Below are 22,040 nucleotides of genomic sequence, written 5' to 3'. Positions count from 1 at the left end.
TTTAGAATAACCTCCCACCCAAAGCAAACAACTTTTATCTAGTTGAAATAAGTAATCATTTTGGTTCTTTTGGAGAGTGCATCCTACCGTGGAATTGTATACAATTTCTAGACACGAGAGACTCCGTTTCCAGAAAAGCTCCATTTTCCTTCCTTCAACCAATGGCTAGTGAACTCTTGAACTGGAAAGAGAGGACCAGTCCAGGGGGGCTCCTGGGTGACCGGTTCAGCCACTGGCTCTTGAGTTCCGCTGAGGTCACGGTCTCCAGGTCCTGGGATCTCAGAGTTGGCTTGAGGGTTCCTCGCCCTCTCCCTCTCCCTCTGCCCCCGCCCCCGTGCTCACTCCTGGGCTCGCGCTCGCTCTCTAAGATCTTATTTATTTATGAGCGACACAGAGAGAGGCAGAGACACAGACGGAGGGCGGGGAAGCGGGCTCCGTGCAGGGACTCGGGGTCTCCGGGATCACACCCAGGGCGGAAGGCGGCCCTCAACCTCACTCTCTCTCAAATACATGAATATTAAAAAAATAAAATAAAAAAGAAAATGAAAAAGACTGGTCCAGAAGCAATTGTTCCACAAGCAACTGCTTGTAAAATCAAGCCGATTCGATTCCAGGAGCAGGGCTAGGGCTCCCGGTCGTGGGCCTCGGGGGGCGGGACGGCCACGGCGACCAGCGTGCGCCCACGAGGCCCGGCCTGCGGCCCGTCGGTACAACACCAACAACTCTGCCTTTTACCGAAGTCCTGTGGGCCCGCGGCCCCCGACCCCCTTTCTTTCACTGCGCAGTAAATAACCTTCCCTGGTTAATTGCTGAGCCTGCGCTCACCGACTTGCAGTTCGCGCTCAGCCGGACTTGCCTCTCGTGGGGTCTGTTTCCAGGTGGACACGACGCACGCAGACATTCCTGTTTGCGGGTAGATGATGGAAAACTCTGCAAGGACAAGAAATCCTCCGGGGCAACTGGAATAGGAGGTGCTGGTTGCGAGGAAGGGAAGCTTCCCGCCCAACAGTTAGAGAATTCACGCAACTCACACGAGTCAGACACACACAACACGCGGGACATTTTCGCCCGCGACCCATCCCCCACCCCACGGTCCCAGGCACCCTTGCTTCCCGTGTGCTTTTTGCAAACACGAACGCGCTGTTTTCCCGGTTTCCGCACGGAAACGGCAATCTCCGCCCGTCTTCCCGCACCTGGCTGTGCACGCGCTCCCTCCCCGCCGCCTCGGCTCCGAACAAACACGGAAGCCGGAGCCGCGCTCCCCCGCCCCGCCGCCAACCGGCCCCGCCCCTGCGGGCTCCCCACGGCGCGGGCTGTCTGCGGCGATGCCTGTCCGCAAAGGCCTCGCGGAAGCCCCGCCCACTCCCTTCCGCCCCTCCCCCTGGGCGCGCGCCGCGGCTTCCGGGCCGGGGGTGGGGGCGGCACATCAGGCAGCTCGGCGGACGGCCCGGCGTCCTGCGCGCCGCGGACCTCAGAGGACCCCAGCGACGTCCGTAGCGCAGGGCCCGGGGGACGCGGCGGCGGCGGCGGGTGTTGCGACTGACGGCGCTGGCGGTCTCTGGAGCGCGCTTGGGCGGCCGCGCTCGCCGCACTGGCTGATCGTTGTGCAGCCGGCGCCATGTCTGTGAGCGAGATCTTCGTGGAGCTGCAGGGCTTTTTGGCTGCGGAGCAGGACATCCGAGAGGCGAGCCCCCTCTCCTCCCCTCCCCTCCTCTCCCCGCTTGCTGGGCCGCCTCGCTCGGCCCTCCTCGTCGCCCTGCCTCGGGCGGGGGGAAGCCTCGGGGGTGGGTCGCTCCCCTGGTTCGGCTCAGGGCACGTTCCTCCTCCACGCGCCCTCCCGCCGCCTCGTCTTGATTCCCTGCGCTCCGGGCTCGGCTCCGACCCATCGGCAACCTCGTTTGAGCGTCAGTCTCCGTCTTCGGCGCTTGTCTGTGGAAGGTTCCGTCGGTGCTGGGGGCGCACGACAGCACGCGCGCGTTTCACGTGTTTGTTGTTGTGGCTTCAAAGCACACGTGGCCTTTTCTCCTTAAGGCTCTCCTGTGGCTTCTTTTCCCACTTCGACTAGTGGTCCGGGCCCCTTGGCCCACAGGCGTCCCCCCAACCCCGCGCCCCATCTCGCTCTCGCCATCTTCCGTTGTGTATCGTGTTCAATTTACTTTGCTTTCGTTCCTCCAGTTCCGCAGGTAGTTTCTTGTGTCGGGACTTTTGCACGTACGGTCTGCTTTCCTGGAATTCGCACCTTCGCTTTCTTTTCCTGGTTACTTCCTCTTCCTGTCTTTGATGTCCCAGTCCGAACGATCCTTTCCCTGTCGTGTTTCCTAGCAGCGCACTCACCTTAAATCCCGCCCCGCCCCCCCCCCCCGTCCGTATGTTTTTAAACGCGTCTCCCCAGTGAGGCTCTCAACTGCGAGAAGGAAAGGGCTGTCGGGTTGGGTGCCCCGTATTTACGTTTGCACGTGTGTCTGCTCAGTGACTGTTTGCAAAATGATTGAAAAATACCCGGTGTTTGTATGGCCGTGCACTCTTCTTTTTACAAATCACCTTCAGGCGCTTTCTCTCTTTGAATAGCGTCCCAGTGGGATGTTTGGGGTGGGTGGCGGTGATCCTTTGAGGTTACGTGAGAAATCTCAGGCTTTAATAACCTCCTGAAGGTCTCACAGAGGAAGGAAGTGGCAGAGTCAGGATTCAAACCTGGATGTTACCTGCACCAGTTCAGTCCTTGTAAAGATTGTCAGAGTTCTGAATGTGGGTGAAGATGCCATGGATATTTAACCTGTGCTGCCTAGTATATTTGGTTTGAGGTTGTGATAATCATTATGTGGAGTTTATCTGTTACTTTGATTTTTAATTTCTCTAGGAAATCCGAAAAGTTGTACAGAGTTTAGAACAAACAGCTCGAGAGATCTTAACTCTACTGCAAGGGGTCCATCAGGGTGCTGGTTTTCAGGACAGTAAGTTCTTTTGATTCTGGAGGGTTTTTAAAATCCAATTTACCGGTCTCTCATTTAAATAGTTAATTTCCGTTCAGAAGACATTTCAAGTCTGTGTCATTTTATTAAGAAAAATGTCCCTCATGTTATACGGTGAATAAAAATGGGAGAAGCAGGTGAGTTAGGTTTTTATAGGTTTATAGATTTCTGTGTGTTATGGTTGATCTTCCACTTTAACGTGGCGACATGACAATGTGATTATAATGTGGTAATTGTAGTAGTTTTGTAGCTCTCTTGTGTATCTTTTATTTGGCTCTCTTGCTTTTAAGCCCAATCTTTCATTCATTGAATATGGTTTAATATGCATTTGCAGATAAGAAATGGCCAGTGCGATGTGTTTATAGTTAGCCACGTGAATGGAGATCAGATACAAGTTCAAACACGGAGCCTTCATTGTAAGATGTAGTCAGCACAACTGAAAGAGCTAAAATATATCTTCAGTGAAAGTTATTATGTAACTTACAAGTGTGAGAGGCAAGTCATTTTTCTCAGTGGTATGCAGTTGGTCAGTCAGATGGAGAATACTGGATACAACTTTTTGAAAAAATATGGGGAGCTCAAAGCTGTCCAATTTTAGGCATCCTTTAAGAACTGACCAGGAATAGCAGCAGGTACATGGCCCTTTAAGGATGACATTTAGGATAGATTACTGACTGGTCTGCTGAAGTATTCCGTTTCAGCAAATTTTTGTCTAGATTTCAGTGTTAGTAAATCAGTCGGGAAACTAGAGATGAAATATTGGGAGCCAGCTGAAAAGTAGAGATGCATACCCTGCATTTGGTCATGAGATTTTTTTTTTTTTTTAAGTTGATTTATTTCCAGTAGACTGCATAGGTTATTAAGGAAGAACTGTATTTGAAATTTGATAACTCTTTCATTACTATGTTTGATTATCTTTTTGTGCTCAGTTCCAAAGAGGTGTTTGAAGGCTCGAGAACATTTTGGTACAGTAAAAACACATCTAACATCTTTGAAGACCAAGTTCCCTGCTGAACAGTATTACAGGTTTGTAAGAAAAATAGCATTATTTCGTGACTTTTTTTTTTTTAAAGATTTTATTTATTTACTCATGAGACACACACACACACACACACACACACACACACACACAGGCAGAGGGAGAAGCAGGCTCCATGCAGGGAGCCTGATGTGGGACTTGATTCCGGGACTCCAGGATCATGCCCTGGGCTGAAGGCAGGCACCAAACCACTGAGCCACCCAGGGATCCCATGTTGTAACATTTTAAATAAAAATGCAGACCTTTGTATGTGCTGAATGATTGCTTAGAACTAGGTAAAAATTCATCTATGTAGAAAAACCAAAAAGAATCAGACTATTAATAGTGATGGTATTTTAATAGCGACAAAATTGGTGGATTTTATTTTTTTCCTTCCTTTGAGAATTTTCCTAAGGAACATGTAGAATTTTTACCATGAAAAAGGAATGAAAACGAAAATAGTCATTGTATGACAATCAACTAAAGAATATCTCTTTAGTGTGTTTAAATTACTTGTGAAATTGGATGAACCATATTTATGCTGTTAAATTATGGGATTCGGTAGCACTATATAAATGAATTGAATATTACCTCAGAGTTTGAATTTTACTGCCAAGTAGCATATTTAGTTAATATTTTATGCTGTGTCTTGTTGAATCTGTAGCACCATTAATTTTAAGAGTTACCATTTTATGTACCACTAGGGAAGAAAATTTGTTGCCAATCGTAATTATGAAGTTTATAGATTGTAAAATACATCCTAATTTCATAGACGTTAAACTGGAAAAAGCTGCATTTGGGTATTGACGTAATACGGTGAATAAGAAACTAGAGTCTTTACTTGTGTTTGTTTTCCTACTGAAAAAGACGTTCTGTTAAGACATGTGTGGGCAAAAAATAGGACACATATGTAGAAAGTGGATAATATAACTTTACAAGGTAATTTAAGGCAGGGGTTGGCAAACTACCTGTGGCCCACCGCCTTTGGAAGATAAGAACTGCTTATATTTTAAAGGGTTGTTAAATAAAGAAAGCCAAAAACACCCCAATAAGAATATGTGACAGAGACTGAATGTGGTTCAGTAAGCCTGAAATATTACTATCTGACCCTTCACAGAAAAAGTTTGCTGACCCCTGCTGTAAGGTAATAATGAATGTATAGAGACACTGAACAATAGAATTGACAGGATCTTGAGAGATCATGTAGTTTGGAGGTCATTCTGAGGCTGACCTCTGGGTGATTTGGCCCTTAGAAGGTTTTGTTTGACTCAAATTGCATTGCAAAAGTTTTTTGAATTTGCCATATTTGAAATTCAGGAGGCATAGCATAATGAGAGCATTTGGGGGTGTAAAATTTCCGATTCCTTTTTTGCGGCTTCTAGCTCAGTTTAATTGCAGTATCCTGAAAGTTTAAGTCTATCAGCTTAGTGATCGTAAATGGTAGTTTTTTATTACATGTGTGAATTAGGATTTTCTTGATACGCTACACTCAAGTCAAAATGTGAGAGTAAGTTAGGTGTTGAGGCTGATACACAGTTGCTGTTCTGATCAAACTGTACTTGCCAATTTTAATTTTTCTCAGAGCAGTATCATTGTTCTTAGTGATTAAACTTCTAAAATACAGTCGTTCTTGTCATCTATAAACTTACATTGTAAATATTTTTATATTCATTAAAGTTGGGTCATGGCTCTCATTTATCGAACTTCTCATAAGTAGTTGTTACAAAACTCATAGCTTGTAAAACTTGTAAAACTTGAGCTTGTAAAACTCATACTGAATCCATCTGATATATTTAAGTGTTATATTGTTCTTACATGATTTACACGTTGGTGTTTTACATAGATTTGATTTGAAAAAGCTTCTTATTTCTAAAATGTTTGCTACTGTACTAAACTTATCTTTTTTAAGGCCCCCTGATCCCTCAACCTAAACGAGCTTATTATATCCATGCAGATTTCATGAGCACTGGAGGTTTGTGTTGCAGCGTTTGGTCTTCTTGGCAGCATTTGTTGTGTACTTGGAATCAGAAACACTAGTGACTCGAGAAGCGGTTACAGAAATTCTTGGCAGTAAGTGTCTTCATTAGCATGGATCTGCAGAATCAGGCATGGTAGCTTAATATTTGGTTGAGGGGGAACTATTGTTTGCTTGAACTTTCTGTTAAAACAAATGAGAACTAAATGGAAAACTAATGACTTGGAAACATAAAAAGTAAACACATGGAGTGGCTTTTTGTACACGAGTGTTTCTTTAAGTTTGTGAAATTTAGTTTTAAAAAAATCCTAGCCTATGGAAAATTGAAAGAGTAGTACAGTGAATACCTGTTTACACAACACTTAGATTTTCTACTTAACATTTTGCTGTGTTTTTCAGTCTTCTCACTTTATGTGTGAACCATTTGAAAGCCACTTGTAATATTATGGCTCCTCCTTTAAATGCTGCCGCATGTTTTGTCCAAAAACAAAGATGTTCTCTGATACAGCTAGATAATATTCTTGTTGGTATTATTCTTTGAAGAGAAGAATGAAAGGAAAAATTGCTGTCTAAAGAGCTCAGAAATCCACAATGCGGCCTAGTTGCCAGAAGTATGAACATTCAAAAGACAATTGTAAAAGATTATTTTTCTTCTTTTCTTGGGAGAAATTATGTATGTAGTATTTTATATTTGTAGGACCTGTTTCTGTTCACATGATGACCTTATTTTTACTTTGGTATATTTTTTAGTTGAGCCAGATCGGGAGAAAGGATTTCATCTGGATGTAGAAGATTATCTCTCAGGAGTTCTAATTCTTGCCAGTGAATTGGTAAGAAGCTTAGTGATTTGCCATTTGCTTTTTTAAATTTTTTTAGTTTTTTTTAAATTTTCTTTTTAAGTAGGCTCCATGCCTGATGTGGGTCTTGAACTCACAACTCCAAGGCCAAGAGTCATATGCTCCACTGACTGAGCCAGCCAGGTGCCCCTACCATTTGCTTTTTTGATCTTCCCACTTCGCTGTCAGTTTTTAAAATAGGTACAAAAATGCAGGAAATATTTTCTAAGCTATCAACCACCAATTTGTCATTGTACCTTGTGTGTGTTACGTTTTGCTAGTCATCTGAGAAAGGCCAATTCAAACAATGAGCTAGCTGTGCATATTTAACTAATGTGTGAATTTCTATTTATTTATATTATTATTACTATTTTTTTAAAAGATTTTATTTATTGATTCATGAGAGAGACAGAGAGAGAGAGAGGCAGAGACACAGGCAGAGGGAGAAGCAGGCTCCATGCAGGGAGCCCGACGTGGGACTCGATCCCGGGTCTCTAGGATCAGGTCCTGGGCCGAAGGTGGTGCTAAACCACTGAGCAACCCAGGCTGTCCTATTTATATTATTATTTTTAAATATTCTATTCATTTGAGAGAGACAGCGAGGGAGAGCACAAGTGGCGGGGAGAGGGGCAAAGTAAGAGGGAGAAGTAGACTCCCTGCTGAGCAGGGAGCTTACAGCTGGGCTCAGATTATGACTAAGCTGAAGGCAGATGCTTAACTGACTGAGCCACCCAGGCACCCCTGATTTGTGAATTTTAAAACATGGTAATACTTCTTCCTTTCAAAGTTTTGGCAGAATGTATATATTCCTAGTAATGTGTAAATACATACATTGTTTTGGAGAACTATTTAATTTTATAGCCACATATTATTTTTGCCTATATTCTCTTAATGTCTCTTTGGAGAGATTCTCCTATGAAATTTATTTATTTATTTATTCACTTCTTAAAAAAATTTTATTTATTTATTTATGATAGACATAGAGAGAGAGGCAGAGACAGGAGGAGGGAGAAGCAGGCTCCATGCCGGGAGCCCGATGCGGTACTTGATCCCGGGACTCCAGGATTGCGCCCTGGACCAAAGGCAGGCGCTGAACTGCTCAGCCACCCAGGGATCCCCCAAAAATAATTTTAAAGAACAAAAAAAGGCTGTTATAAAGGTGTCCATTGGAGCCTTTGTTCCTATCGATGAAAACTTGTACCCAGAGAAAACTCCAAAAGTAAGGGGATGGTTTCTTGAGTTATGAAATAATTTTGTAATACCAAACAATTGTCAGAACATAATTAAGGAAGATGGTGTAGAAAAGTTGCATGGCTTTGAGGGTGTTTTAGTTGTGATTGGGAGGAAGACATGCTAAAGAGCCCTGTTGTAACATATCCCTTTCTGCCTTCCCTCGTGTAGTCGAGGCTGTCTGTTAACAGTGTGACTGCTGGAGACTACTCTCGGCCCCTCCACATCTCCACCTTCATCAATGAGCTCGATTCTGGCTTCCGCCTTCTCAACCTGAAAAACGACTCCCTGAGGAAGCGCTATGATGGCTTGAAGTACGACGTGAAGAAAGTGGAGGAGGTGGTCTATGATCTCTCCATCCGGGGCTTCAATAAGGAGACCGCGGCGGCTTGTGCAGAGAAATAGGCGGCTCTCCTTGTGCCTGGCCCTGCTGACCTTAGTGGTTGCCGGTGAGGGTGAGCCCTGTGCACCTCATGGTAGTTAGGATTGCCCCGTTGCTAAACACCGCGCTTTATTTTCTTAACCAGTGTGTGGTGTAAGTATCAAAATTGAACCACTTTTTTGGGGGTAAAAAAAAAAATAGCCTTTACAAGGACAGATTTTTCTTTGTTGTTCAGTGAATTTGCTCTGTAATTCAGTGTATTTCAGTTCTGTCAAAAAGTGTAAATGTCAAGCTCTCGGTAAAGTCCTTTTCTTGCTTACCCTGATGCTGTTGATGTACTGATGGAGAAGTTTATTGTCTTGTGTTTCTTCCAGAAGTGATCCTTGGTGTTTTCTGTATCCAAATTAGCCATCCATTCCCAGGTGTAGCCTGGATACAGTATAGAAATAGGTAATTAAAAAGGATGGTTGCCAAGCAAAGGACAACTTATTTTATATTTTCCTTCCTTATTTTAAGCCTCGTGAGTAAATCAGATGTTGAAATTTTTTGCAAGGGAGTTAAAGCCCCAGGGTTTCTCTCACTGCCATCAAAATATAAAAGATGAAATTGCAAAGTCAAGTTCAACAGATTATTTTGGGACGTTTTTGTATCAGGGGATTGAGTAACATCTTATCATTTAGCTCTATTTACCAGGTGGGGAGTAGGGCTTAGTGTTTTACAACACCTCTGTTTTCTGATGTTGCCTTAACATTCTGCTCTTGCAGCAATTTAGAAATCGTTTTCACACACATCGTGAACTAACACTTCATATAATATATTTTTAAGCTATGAAACCTTTTTCCTAGCAGCCAGCTAGACCGTCTGGCCTGAGACTATAAAGCCACCCAGTCAAGTTAATTAGCAATACCCTGACTGGTATGTTCTGAGAGAAAAATGCTGTGCTTTGTCTGAGGGGAAAAAAGAGAAAACCTTGGATTAAAAAAAGATCAGCTGATTTGGTAATGTTTTTTAGAGTAAGCAATTTCAGGTTGTTGGCAGCTATCCCAACAGTCAGGTTTTAGATTTACAGTTTTGGGCAAGTCACATAAACCTTGTTGGCACCCTCCTCCCCCACCTTGTTTTCAGGTAGTGCTAAGAATACTTGCCAGGTAATTTTCGCTATTGAATTGAAACGATTTAAAATGGTGACTTAACCCACAGTGTTTTGGAGCTCACTGAAAGGACGGTGCTAGTGTTTTCAGAATAATAGGAAGTATTTAGAAGTATCATCCTCTCATGCCTGATGCCAGTTTAGGCTTTCTGTTTGTGCATTAGAATATTTGGCATTGCTGTCAGAGCCATGATTAGGCCAAGTTAAAAGACTGATCAGATTTTCCATCCTGAGGAAAAAAGTAGAAATGAAGCATAAATTCCTATGCATTTTTGGGTTTTAGAGCAATTTTCTTGACCACTCTTTCTGCAGAAGAATTTATAGAAAGAAGAAAGGGGTTTTGGGTGTTGGAAGTGTGTAGGGCAGTCATCTAAAATGAGCAGTTACAGCACTGCCTGGGTTGAGCATAAAAGGCTTTTAAACTTATGATCAAACATTTGCAGTAAGCTTGGTAATGGTTTCTTCTATGTAGAGAATAAATTCTAAAGGTGTTTTGAGGCTGAAGAACAGGGGTGATGAGCACATACTGCTGTGTAATAGTTAAAATGATCAAAAGACACCAACCACTCAGTTAAATTAAAAGTATTGTAATTGAGCATATTGAAAAGCCTCAGCTCTGGTTTTAGTACACCAGAATTGTTCTTTTCAATTTTAGAAAATTGAGCAGCTTAGAGAAAGTAGAGATGAATTAGTGGATGTTTTCTTTATAAATTTATTTATAAGAAGAGAACCCATAAGTACTTCATAAGATATGCCCTGTCTTAAACTTGAATAATAATATTGGTAACGCTTAAGAGAATTTAATAAAGAACGAAAGCTTCTTTGGCAGTGTTTCGAGTCCTTTACTTAAACAAGTGGCTAAAGAGATGAGGTGGATCTGCAGGATGCCATTTGGCATAGCTTATAACATGTACTCAGAAATCGTGGCTTTCTTGGTTCTTGGTCTGGACTGAACTGTGCTCTTCAGGTGGAGCATCACTGTATTCCTGGCACCAGTCACTGTAATAAACATTAAACAAAAATGCTCCTCCCCTTCAAACAAAAGTAACATTTAAGAGGTGAAATTAATGGGAGTGGTGATTTCAATGAACCGGGGGTGAGGGCAAGAAGAGGAGAGGAGGGAGTTTAGCTTAACTGTCAGGTTTCTGATCTGGAAGACTAAGTTGAGTTAACGTGCTGTTAGTCCAGGTAGGGGGTGCAAGAGGACTGTTAGATGTGTTGGGTTTATGATGCTTGTAGAGCATGAGATGGAGCTGGCCAGTAGGACTTTGGGCATGAGGGAAGCCTGGAGCCAGCGTGGGATAGCTTGGGTAGGGTTACCGTGTGTGTGGTAGATGGGTCAGGAGAGAGTGGGTAAGATCACCCTGGAGAGCATATAGAATGAGAAGACGAACAAGGTGAGGACAAAACCCTGGTTCACAGCGGGGGGTGGGGTGGGGGGGGTGGGGAGTGAGGGTAGTGTGTTAGGCAGAGGAAGAGACCATGAGGGTTAAGGAGAAAGGGTTAGAGACTGCCAGAGAGCAAGGAGAGTGACTTATCATGGAAGCCAGGGGAATTAAGAGGGTCTAGAAGGCTTTTGGGGGGTAAGACCTTTAAAATACATATTTTCACAGCCTGAGAGCCTGTGACTTTGTCAGGGGAGCCTTGGTTATCCTGAACTAGCACCCCTCAAAACTGCTAGGCATACTACAGAGTTTATTTCTCACTCACACTGTATCTGTTACAGGTTGTCCTCATCTAGCTGACAGAGGAGCCACCAACTGGACCATTGATAGTGGGAGAGAGAATCGGTTGTGGAGGGTCTTACACAAACACATATTCTGGTTTCCCCATGACCTGTTACTTCCTCTCATAGTTAGAACTAGATACGTTGCTCTTTTAAACACTGAGGGGGCCAGGAAGTAAAATCCCACCTTGCAGGATGGGAGTCAGCAGATGGAGGGTCAGACAAACTAAATGTTGAAAGTCGTGGGCAACGTGTAGCCGTTTGGGTTAAATGAATATAGTGGTATTTTTGGTCACAAAAACTTTGCTGGGCTTGGGAGGGAGAAGAGCTGTCCCAGAGCTGCTCTTACCTGTTGGATGACAAGAAGAGGGTGGAGCCATCCTAATTGTCTTCTCTGCTGTTGAAGGTTGTTTCCTGTTTGAAAGAGATTTACCTGGTGTGTGTGCATTTGTGTTGGTTTGTGTATGAGTGTTTTTTTTTTTGTGTGTGTGTGTGTGTGTGTGTGTGTATGAGTGTTTTAAGCCAACATTCAGTGAACTTTTAATAAATGTTCCAAGCTCTGGGCTACACATTTTATCCAGACCATCTGATTTCATCCCCATATAACTGAGGTAGCTACCACTGTTGTCCTCATTTTAGATGTGGAGCACCCTTAGAGAGGGCAATCCACTTGCCTTGGAGTTCATAGCTATGAAGTGGAGGAGCCGTGGTTTGAACACTTCTGCCTCTGCATCCACATACACCATTTCTCCATTGATGCTTTTGGTGGCCTCACTATATATAGCCTGATGAGGCAAAACCCAATCCACCGATAGTTATGAACACAGTGTTTGTATAGCTTTGGGTTAGATGCAGTTTGTGTTAAAAATTAGCATAAAAAATGAGTGGAGGGTGGGGTGGGGAATCCCTGGGTGGCTCAGTGGTTTAGCGCCTGCTTTCAGCCCAGGGTGTGATCCTGGGATCGAGTCCCATGTTAGGCTCCCTGCATGGAGCCTGCATCTCCCTCTGCCTGTGTCTCTGCCTCTCCCTCTCTCTGTCTCTGTGTCTCTCATGAATAAATAAATAAAATCTTTCTTTAAAAAAAATGAGTGGGAAACTAGGTCTGCCCTCACGATGTTTAGGGTCTAGTTGCAGGAGAGAGGTAGTGAGAAGGATACAAATGGGTAAGAGGTACATTCAACTACTATTTGAGCAACTACTGTAATTTTTTGGAATTTTTAACATCTTCATTGAAGTACACTTTACAGATAAAGACTTAAATCAAGTGATTTGTACAGTAGTGCCACAATCATCATCTATCAGTTTTAGAAAATTTTTTATCTTCTAGAAGTTCCCAGCCCTAATCTGTTTCCATAAATTTGCCTTTTCAGGTTATTTCATATAATGAAATCTATAACATGTGGTCTTTTGTGTCTTATCACTTAGCGTAATGTTTTCAAGGTTCATCTATGCCACAGCATGTGCTGGTAGTTTGTTCCTTCTTATTCCTAAGTAGTATTCCTTTGTATGGGTATTCCATATTTCACTATTTATCTAATGAGGAAGATCTAATTTCATAATGTTGCTATGAACATCCTCGTGCAAGTCTGTATGAGTAGGTTTTTCCATTTCTTTTGTATAGATACCTAGGAGTCTATGGTAAAAGTGATTTTTTTTTTTTTAAGATTTTATTTATTTGAGAGAGTGAATGAGAGAGAATGAGAGCATGTTTCTGGGAGAAACAGACTCTGAGATTATGACCCTGAGATAATGATCTGAGCTGAAGGCAGACACTTTACTGAGTCACCTAGGTATCCCCAAATGGTGATTTTATGTTTAGGTTTTGAAGAGACCATCCACTTGTTTTCCCTTTAGCAATCTGAATTTCTTACCACGAGTTAAAATTGAGGTTAGTAACAGACAAGATGTTATAATAACAACGTCATTGCTAAATAATTTGTGAACAGTTGCTATAGGAATTTGGGTATAATGTGAACCGGTTCATGAGAGAGGTAGGATTTAGATATGTATGGAACTAGGAGGAGATCATTTTTGGGGGGCAGAATTGAAACCAAAGCAGAAATGGTACAAGCACACCTTGGAAATGTGGATTTAGTTCCAGACCACTGCAGTAAAGCGAATATCGCAATAAAGCAAGTCAAATGAATTTTTCCCTAGTGCCTATATAATGTTTATGCTATGCTGTAGTCTGTTAAGCCTGCAATAGTATTATGTCTAAAAGATTACATATTTTAATTAAAAAATACTTTATTGCTAAAAATGTTATCATCTGAGCTTTTGGTGAGTTTCAGTCATTGACCATAGATCACTGTAACAAATATGAAAAAGTTTGAAGTATTGTGAGAATTAGCAAAATGTGGCAGACACGAAGTGAGCAATTGGTGATGGAAAAATGGAGCCAACAGACTTGCTGGACACAGGGTTGCCACGAACCTTCAGTTTATAAAAAAACGCTGTATCTGTGAAGTCCAATAAGATGAGGTATGCCTGTGTTAATTTAGTAGGGATGGAGATGTTACACAGTTGATTGCAGGAGACAGTCTGGTTGGACTGTTAGGTTTAGAAAATCTGAATTGTGGGGATCCCTGGGTGGCGCAGTGGTTTAGCACCTGCCTTTGGCCCAGGGCGCGATCCTGGAGACCCGGGATCGAATCCCATGTCGGGCTCCCGGCATGGAGCCTGCTTCTCCCTCTGCCTGTGTCTCTGCCTCTCTCTCTCTCTCTCTGTGTGTGTGACTATCATTAAAAAAAAAAAAAAAAAAAATCTGAATTGAGAGGTTAGGGAGCTTGGACTTTGATAGGCATTGGGGGACTGTGTATGTGTGTGTGTGTGTGTGTGTGTGTGTGTGTGTGTGTGTGTGTTTAAGCAGGGAGAGAGGAGCTTTGGAGTTGGACAGCTGCAGTTTTGTATCCTGGCTGTCATATTACCAATAGAGAGACCAAAGGTCAGCTTGGGTGGCTGATAGTGGGCCTGACTAGATGGCAGGTGCAGTGCATTGTAAAGGAAGGAGTCAACTTGAGGTTGGGGGGACCGAGGATGTTGTGGACTGAATGTGTGTGTCCCTTCACATTTATACAATGTAAGCCTAATCCCTAATTGGATGGTATTGGAGGTGGGGCCTTTGGGAGGCGATTAGGTCAGGAGGGTGAAGCCCTCAGGAGAATGGGATTAATGCCTGAATGAAAAGGACTCAGAGCCTCCTGGTCCTTCCACCATGTGACGACAGAGCCAAGAGATGTGGTCTGTGAGCCAGGAAGTGGGCCCTTACTAGACACTGAATCAGCTGATGCCTTGATTGCAGATCTGTTGTTTAACTCACCTGGTCAGTGGTGGTTTTGTTAGAGAAGCCTGAATGGACTAAGACAAGGGAAGAGCAATTGAGAATTAAGAGACGCCTGAGTTGAAAAAAATACATGTAGGAAAGTGGGAGCTAGCTTCAGTGGGAAGAGGAGAAGGTCAGTTTGGCAAGTGTTGAGTTTAGTGTGATTAGGAGATATTGTACAGGTGGCTGTACTTTTTGGAATAGAATTTGGGGCCCTAAGTGGAGCTGAGGGAGTCCTTGGGATTGGATAGAGTGGATCTCTGGCTGTGATTGCAGAGGAGCTTCTGGAAGTAGGGAGAAGGTTTGGGGGAGAAGCGGAGAGGTCTGGACAATAATCAGCCTAGTGAGCACCTGGAGGTGGCTGAAGACAATGAAGAGAAGATAGGAGGGGAGCTAGAGGCTCTTCTCATTCTCTCGAGGTCAGATCTGTCCCAAACAGGAGCTGGGGCCAGTAGAAAAGTGATCTGTGTACACTGCTCTCTCTCACTGCCATAGAAATCCTTTATTTACCGCAAAGAATTAAAGGCTTTTGACTGAAGGAAAATAAATCTATGAAAATACATAGTAGCCCCAGATAAGAAAGTTGGGCTTGTTACTTTGTGATTTTGATTTTTTCCCCTTATTTACCCTGTTTCTTAAATCAGTTATGATCATCTGGTGTCATTTAATATTAATTAACATTACCCACAGCCATCTGCTCTGGCTGGAGTTCTGCATTCATCCATTTCAGCTGTGTGTTTCAGCGACAGAATGCTGGCCTTGCTAGCTGGATGTACCAGCTGGACCTGCCAGCGAGACCAGTTCAGAAGTCAGGAGGGGACTTCAGCTTCCTCTGCCATGTCCCTGCTGTCAAACCTTCCACTGATGAACTTTCTGCTCACCCTGGCAATTGAGGTGAAGCCAGAGCATTTTTCTTAGTTGGGAGGTGCAGAGGGCAGGGTGTTTGTTTTTGCTTTCTGGGGGGAAGACTGCGAGATCGTTTGTTTGGAGAGCAGAGTTGGTGGGTTGGCCCTTCTGCCTTAATAAGACATTGTTTAATTGGACCCAGAACTGACACAGCTAAGAGAAAGACCCATAATCAGTGTTTTTTTTTTGTTTTTTTTTTTTAAAGACCAATATCAGTAAACTTTCAGGCGGCTTTGTACCCAGAAGTTAATTTTTAAATCCCCAAGAGAAAGAACAAAGGATCAGAGGATGGCTCTAGGGTCCCTTCTTCATACGTGGCTGGCAGAGCTTGGCCTCTGCCGGCAGTCTTTCAGGGACTAGTCTTGGCGGGGGGTGGGCATTAGTAGGGAAAAACATAAGTCCAATAGGGTTGTGTGGCTCAGTGAGGCTTTGCATGCCTAACTACCATCCCACCTGTCAGAGGACAAGGACATAACTTCACTTTTTTTTTTTTTAGAAAGGGAAGTGGGGGAGGGGCAGAGGACGAGAGAATATTAAGCAGGCTCCATGCCCAGTGTGGAGCCCTATGCAGGATTCAATCTCACAACCCTGAGATCATGAGCTGATCATGAGCTGAGATCAAGAGTTGGATACTTCCTTTGCTTGTCTAACAAAACTGACCAAACATGTACCTGGGTGGTTGGGCTGTGACCTGCTTTGGGTCACCAAAGAACTCTAACCTTTCCTTAGACTGAAAACAGTCTGGAAATAAATATTTCCAAAATACCCTCACTGAGGAAAAACAAAAGGCAATAGGATTGGCACAGGCATATTTTGAGCTGATTGCTGAAGAACTTTGACTTTGATTTTCTTGTATTTTACACACATTGGAAGGAAAGAATAGGTGATACTGCCTAGTGTTCAAAGATACGATAGGAGTTGTGAGGACACTTTGGGGAATATGTAAATGTGCATACCATTGTTTTATGGCCCATTTACATGGGTAAATGTATATCTTACAAGAGAAAAAAGTCATCTTCTGCTTTTTCTCTTTGTAGACCTCCGTTACTTTTATGATTACAAAAGAATTATATAAGCATTGTAGTAAATTGAGAAAAAAAAATCTTCAAGATGCACATATATTTTTTGGATTGGTGTTTATCCTAGATAATACTACTGACTTTAAAAACTTTCTTTTGAGGTATTTGTGGATTCTGCTGCTAACTTTTGATCAGAAGTATGATCATTTAGCTAATGGCTGTGTGAATGTCCGTTCGTTGCCTCAAGCTCCTTTGGCTATCGTCTCCCCAGATGGCTATCGTCTCCCCAGGCTCCGTGGAGCGGCTCAGGTTCCATGGTCAAGCTTCTGTCCTTCAGCTGCACCTTTTACATTACTGGCATCAAAACAAATATACTACAATTGGATTTTATAACTTTATAATTGGATCTTATAATTTCCTATGAAGTTAGAAAAGGATTTTTGTCACCTTCTGCTTTGTCAGAGTATTTTTTTTTTTTTATAAATTTTTATTTATTTATGATAGTCACACAGAGAGAGAGAGAGAGAGGCAGAGACACAGGCAGAGGGAGAAGCAGGCTCCATGCACTGGGAGCCCGACGTGGGATTCGATCCCGGGTCTCCAGGATCGCACCCTGGGCCAAAGGCAGGCGCCAAACCGCTGCGCCACCCAGGGATCCCCTTGTCAGAGTATTTTTACATTTATCACAGCCTCTGACTTTTGAAGCTGTCCTGACACATTCTCCTGCAACAACTTGGGAGGCCCGGACAAGTGAAAGAGGAATTTCACTTTTTTCTTCCTTAACCTGTCTTCTCTCGGCCACCAACTACCCAGGCTGATCTGCTTGGGCTCTAGCCTTGAATTCTGATCACCATTTTGTGCTGCTTTGGAAAGCAACCTGGCAGTTCCTCAAAAAATTAAACCTAGAGGTACCATATGACTCAGCAGTTCCATTAGTAGATATATACTTGAGATTCGAAAACTCTCTAAACGAGTCTGTACAAAGGCTACACTAGTATTCGTAGCAGCATTATTTATAATAGCCTAAGAGTGGAGACCATCTAAATATCCATCAACTAGTGAATGGATAACAAAATGTGGTAGGTCCCTGCCATGGAGTGTTACTTGGCAATAAGGAGGAGTGATGTATAAGTATGTGCCACAGCATAGATGAACCACGAGAACATGCCAAGTTAAAAAGCCGGTTACAAGAGACCACATGCTGTATGACACCACTTACATGGGAAGTCCAGACTAGGGAAGCCTACAGTGACAAAGTAGATTAGTGGTTGCCATGATGGGGAGGGGAGAACGGGAAGTGACTGCTAATGGGTATCAAGTTCTTTCTGGGGAGATGGACATGTTCTGGAAGCAGATAGTGGTGATGATTGTATAACCTGTGAATATACTAAATAGTGAACTATGCTCGTTAAAAGGATGAGTTTTGTAGTAGGCAAATTACATCTTAATAAAAAGCTGGAACTGATCTCGCCATTTATCTTCGCAAATTAATGCTTGTGGTTTTTGTTGGTGGCATTGTGCAGGCAACACCAAATGCTGGGTGCTGCGGGGCTCTCACAGGAAATTATTTAGTCTGCTCAGTAACGTTTGTGTTGGCCATTTATAGAGGAAGAAACTGAAGTTTGGAGCACAGGGGTGCCAGCTTGCCATCCTCCAGCCCATCTGTGGTTCCCACCCAGCTCAGCCCATCTGGCCCCAAGCCCTTCTCATATGTTCCACCTTTGGGCCACTGAGGCCCAACACATGGGAGCCGACTTCAGCTCTTCTCTGTCTCTCCACCTGCTCCTGAGAGGAATGTTTTTCCTTCGTGCCTTTTTCTCTTTTAGTCTACACCACGTCCCTAGATCTAAATGCCATCACTGGTTGCCAGGCCTGTTCAAGACCCCATTAGTCTATCTTCCAAACTGCCATTCCTCTGATCTACCCAGTACCCTGCTGCCACAACGTTGTGAAGTCTGATTCTTCAAGTCTCATCACTTGCCTGCTCTCAAACAATGGCTGCCTGCGCCCCAGTGGATTGAGGGCTCACACCTTGGGCTGGCATCTGTGGCTTTGGGCAGTAGTGCTCTCTGCTTGCTTGCCTGCTCCTCCCTCCACATTCTGGAACAGTACTCACTGCTTCTGGGGCATAGCCATGGCAGGTCGGAGTTCATAGAAGCTCTGCTGACCACTCAGGAGAGAAGCATAGTGTGACAACTCAAAGGGGCAACATTCAGAGGCCTGTAGGGTTCCTCAGCCTTTGTGGGTAACAGAAGAGCAGTGATTTTCAACTGGGGGCAGTTTTGTCCTCTAGGGGACTTGTGCAATGTCTGGAAACTTTTTTTTTAAATTAACACAGCTTGGGGAAAGAAGGGCTACTGGCACCCAGTGGGTAAAAGCCAGGGATGCTGCTAAACCTCTTGTCTTGCACAGGACAGCCCACAGCAAAGAATTATCAAGTCCTAAATATCAGTAGCGCCAAGGTTGAGAAACTAATGAGCTAATAAGCAAGTAATATTACTCTTTTTTTTTTTTTTAAAGATTGTTATTTATTTATTCATGAGAGAGACACACAAACGAGAGAGGCAGAGGGAGAAGCAGGCCCCATTCAGGGAACCTGACATGGGACTGGATCCTGGGTTTCCAGGATCAGGCCCTGGGCCGAAGGCGACACTAAACCGCTGAGCCACCTGGGCGGCCCAAGTAATTTTATTCTTGAAATGCGGTAAAGAAGGAATGCCTGGGTGGCTCAATGGTTGAGCGTCTGCCTTTGGCTCAGGGCGTGATCCTGGGTCTGGGGATCCCACATCAGGCTCCCTATGAGAAGCCTGCTTTTCTCCCTCTGCCTGTGTGTCTGCCTTTGTCTCTCATGAATAAAATCTTTAAAAAAATGCAGTAAAGAATAAATGAAAATACTAAGTGATTTCAGCTGTGTAATAAAGATTCTTACATATTGGCAAATGCAACACAGGAAGGCCATGTGGAGATGTGGGGCCAGATGGTGAGAGTTTGGTCACCAGCTAAGCACATGATGCTCGCTTCCAGGCCCCTCCCCCAGTGCATGGTGTCTCACACTTTATCATAGCTTGTATGACATTGAGTTAACAGTTGTGTGTACTTGCTCATTTACTTGTCTGCATTCTGTACTAGATCTGAGTTCTTTTGGGGCAGGCTTTCAGTCTTGCTTATCATTGAATGCCAGGCTCTTGCACTAGGACCTGACATGTAAAAAAGCTCAACAGACATTTTGAGATTGAATGGAATAGATGAAGTATGTAATTTATATTTTATCTCAGCAAAGGGAAAAAGTGTTACCCTTTGTGGTCTATGGAGAATAGATAAAACAGAATGCTAACCCCTTAGACGTCCAAAACCTTTCTATAAGCCTCTCTGGAAGCAAAGAGAATAGAGTATCACAGCAGTCTGGCATCTTGCCTCTCTTCTCTGAGCCTTGCGTATCATGCTGCAGTAACCGTGGGCTGTTACCTCTGTAGGGAGATGGGTAGGAAGGGCTGCAGAGGAGACCCTAGGGAAGAGCTGAAGGATCCGGTACCTTCAGGAAACTGGTAGATTCAGATCAGGGGATGTGGCCATTTCAGTGTCTAGATTGGCGTCAACCATGGCCTCACGTTGGAGACATTGGGAAAGATGTACTGTATGTTACTGGGGAGAGTCTCAGAGACAAGAAATGGGGTGAGGATCAATGTTCAACTCTCTGCTTTTATATACATATAAGCATATGTATATATTTATGTATATGTATATATATCAGGCTTTTTATATATACTGGACAGCTTGGAGCTAGCTGTCTTTGTTCCCTCACTTGATTGGGGAACTGATGGGAAAGATCCAAATAAATTCTGTAATGCAAAGATTATTGATGTGTTTGGCACATTGGGGTGGCTTTCTTCCTGAAATATCCTGCAGATTGTACCTCTGATCCTTATGATTAGTTAGAAAACTTTACCTGCAAGAATTATAAACCATTTAAAAAAGGTTTATTGAAAAGACGTGGAACAGTCTGCAGAAGCTATTCAAAGTCTTTGGACTGCACTTTTCTTTTACTTGTGGTTAAAAGGTATGTAACATAATTTACTGTTTTAACTATTTTTAAGTGTACAGTTCTGTGGGATTAAATACAGTTACATTGTTGTACAACCATAACCATCATCTATTTCCAGAATCTTCCTCAGCTGAAACTGTATACCTCTTAACTCCCCCATTCTCCCTCCCCCTAGCTTCAGGCACCCACTGTTCTACTTAATGTCTTTATGAATTTGACTGCTCTAGGTCCCTCATATGAGTGAAGTCATAAAACAAACAATGATTATTGGCTTATCTATTGTTTTTGGAAAACTCCTTTCTCTTCCCAACATTAAAAAGCAGTAGAGGGTCACTAGTAAGTTTAAAAAATATAGGAGCCTGTAAAAAATAAAAATCTTATTTCAGTCACCCAGAAGGAACCATTGTTAAAATTTTAGTTTGTAGTTTTCCGATTTTGTTGTACATAAATTTTGTTCTACATTGTAAATAGTCATATTGGAACTCCATACAAAGTTTCCAATTTTCCATTGTTAAATAATAGTGTTATGAACATCGTGGTGTACAATCTTTGATTGCATCTCTGAGATTATTTTCTGAGGATAGAGTTCTAGATCATATTTTTGGGCTAAGATTATAAATAGTTTTAAGACTCTGGATAACATAATTTCAAATTGTTTTCCAGAAATGCTGTCCCACTGTATGTGAAAATGGCTGTCTTGCCACATTGTCAGTACTATAGCTTATTTTTTGTTTAAAAATTTTGCCTACTTTTACCAATTTATCTTGTTACCATTTTATCTTTTTTTAATACCAACATCTAAAAATACCTACTGTTAATCTTTGTGTGGTTCTAAATTTTACAGAAAATAGCATCATACTCTACATTCTGTTTTATAAATTGCTTCTTTGAAAATTTAGAAACATTGTGACTCTTGGTTTCAGTATATTTTCTTTGTATTAACTCTTATTATTTAAATATTTTCATTAGTTCAAAAAATTATCAGTAGTACTGCTCTTATAAAAATCCAAAAATTCATGAGTATGAAAATTAAAATAATTATTCTTTAATAACATTTTAAATGCAAACATAAATATATAAGCATATTTGTTAATTTCAGCAACATCTGTTCATAGAATATATTTTATTTGCAATTTGCTTTTTTGTATCAATATTTTATCAGTGACATGTCTGGACATGAAGATTTGTTGCATTCTTTTTTTTTTTAAGATTAATTTAATTTAATTTAATTTTTTTTTTAAAGATTTATTTTAGAAATAGTGTGAGCACATGGCAGAGGGAGAAGGAGAGAGGGAATCCTCAAACAGACTCCACACTGAGCAGGGAGCCTGACACAGGCTTGATCCCAGGACTGTGAGATCATGACCTGAGCAGAATACAAAGTCAGCTGCTTAACTGAGCCACCCAGGCGCCCCCTCCCCCCACTTTTTAAAATTGCATGGTTGTTCATAGTGTGGTTATGCAA

At 42.7% G+C, this 22,040-nt stretch overlaps 1 protein-coding gene across 1 annotated transcript; it reads left to right on the top strand.

Moving 5' to 3' along the window:
- Positions 1 to 1,471: 1,471 nt before the first annotated feature.
- Positions 1,472 to 10,381, top strand: TSN (translin). Its single transcript, XM_025428796.3, has 6 exons — positions 1,472 to 1,684; positions 2,858 to 2,951; positions 3,899 to 3,995; positions 5,942 to 6,057; positions 6,713 to 6,792; positions 8,200 to 10,381. The coding sequence occupies exons 1-6, from the start codon at positions 1,619 to 1,621 to the stop codon at positions 8,431 to 8,433; spliced, it is 687 nt and encodes a 228-aa protein (XP_025284581.1). The 5' UTR covers positions 1,472 to 1,618; the 3' UTR covers positions 8,434 to 10,381.
- The last annotated feature ends 11,659 nt before the right edge of the window (positions 10,382 to 22,040 follow it).

The sequence above is a fragment of the Canis lupus genome, chromosome 19 (genome assembly GCF_003254725.2).
Source record: "Canis lupus dingo isolate Sandy chromosome 19, ASM325472v2, whole genome shotgun sequence".
Lineage (NCBI taxonomy): Eukaryota > Metazoa > Chordata > Mammalia > Carnivora > Canidae > Canis > Canis lupus.
This window is presented reverse-complemented; position numbering and strand designations above follow the sequence as displayed.

Coding starts and splice junctions, on each gene's coding strand:
- TSN (XM_025428796.3), top strand. CDS start 1,619: ATGTCTGTGAGCGAGATCTTCGTGGAGCTGCAGGGCTTTTTGGCTGCG. Junction 1,685..2,857: donor CGGAGCAGGACATCCGAGAG/GCGAGCCCCCTC, acceptor TAATTTCTCTAG/GAAATCCGAAAAGTTGTACA. Junction 2,952..3,898: donor GGGTGCTGGTTTTCAGGACA/GTAAGTTCTTTT, acceptor TTTTGTGCTCAG/TTCCAAAGAGGTGTTTGAAG.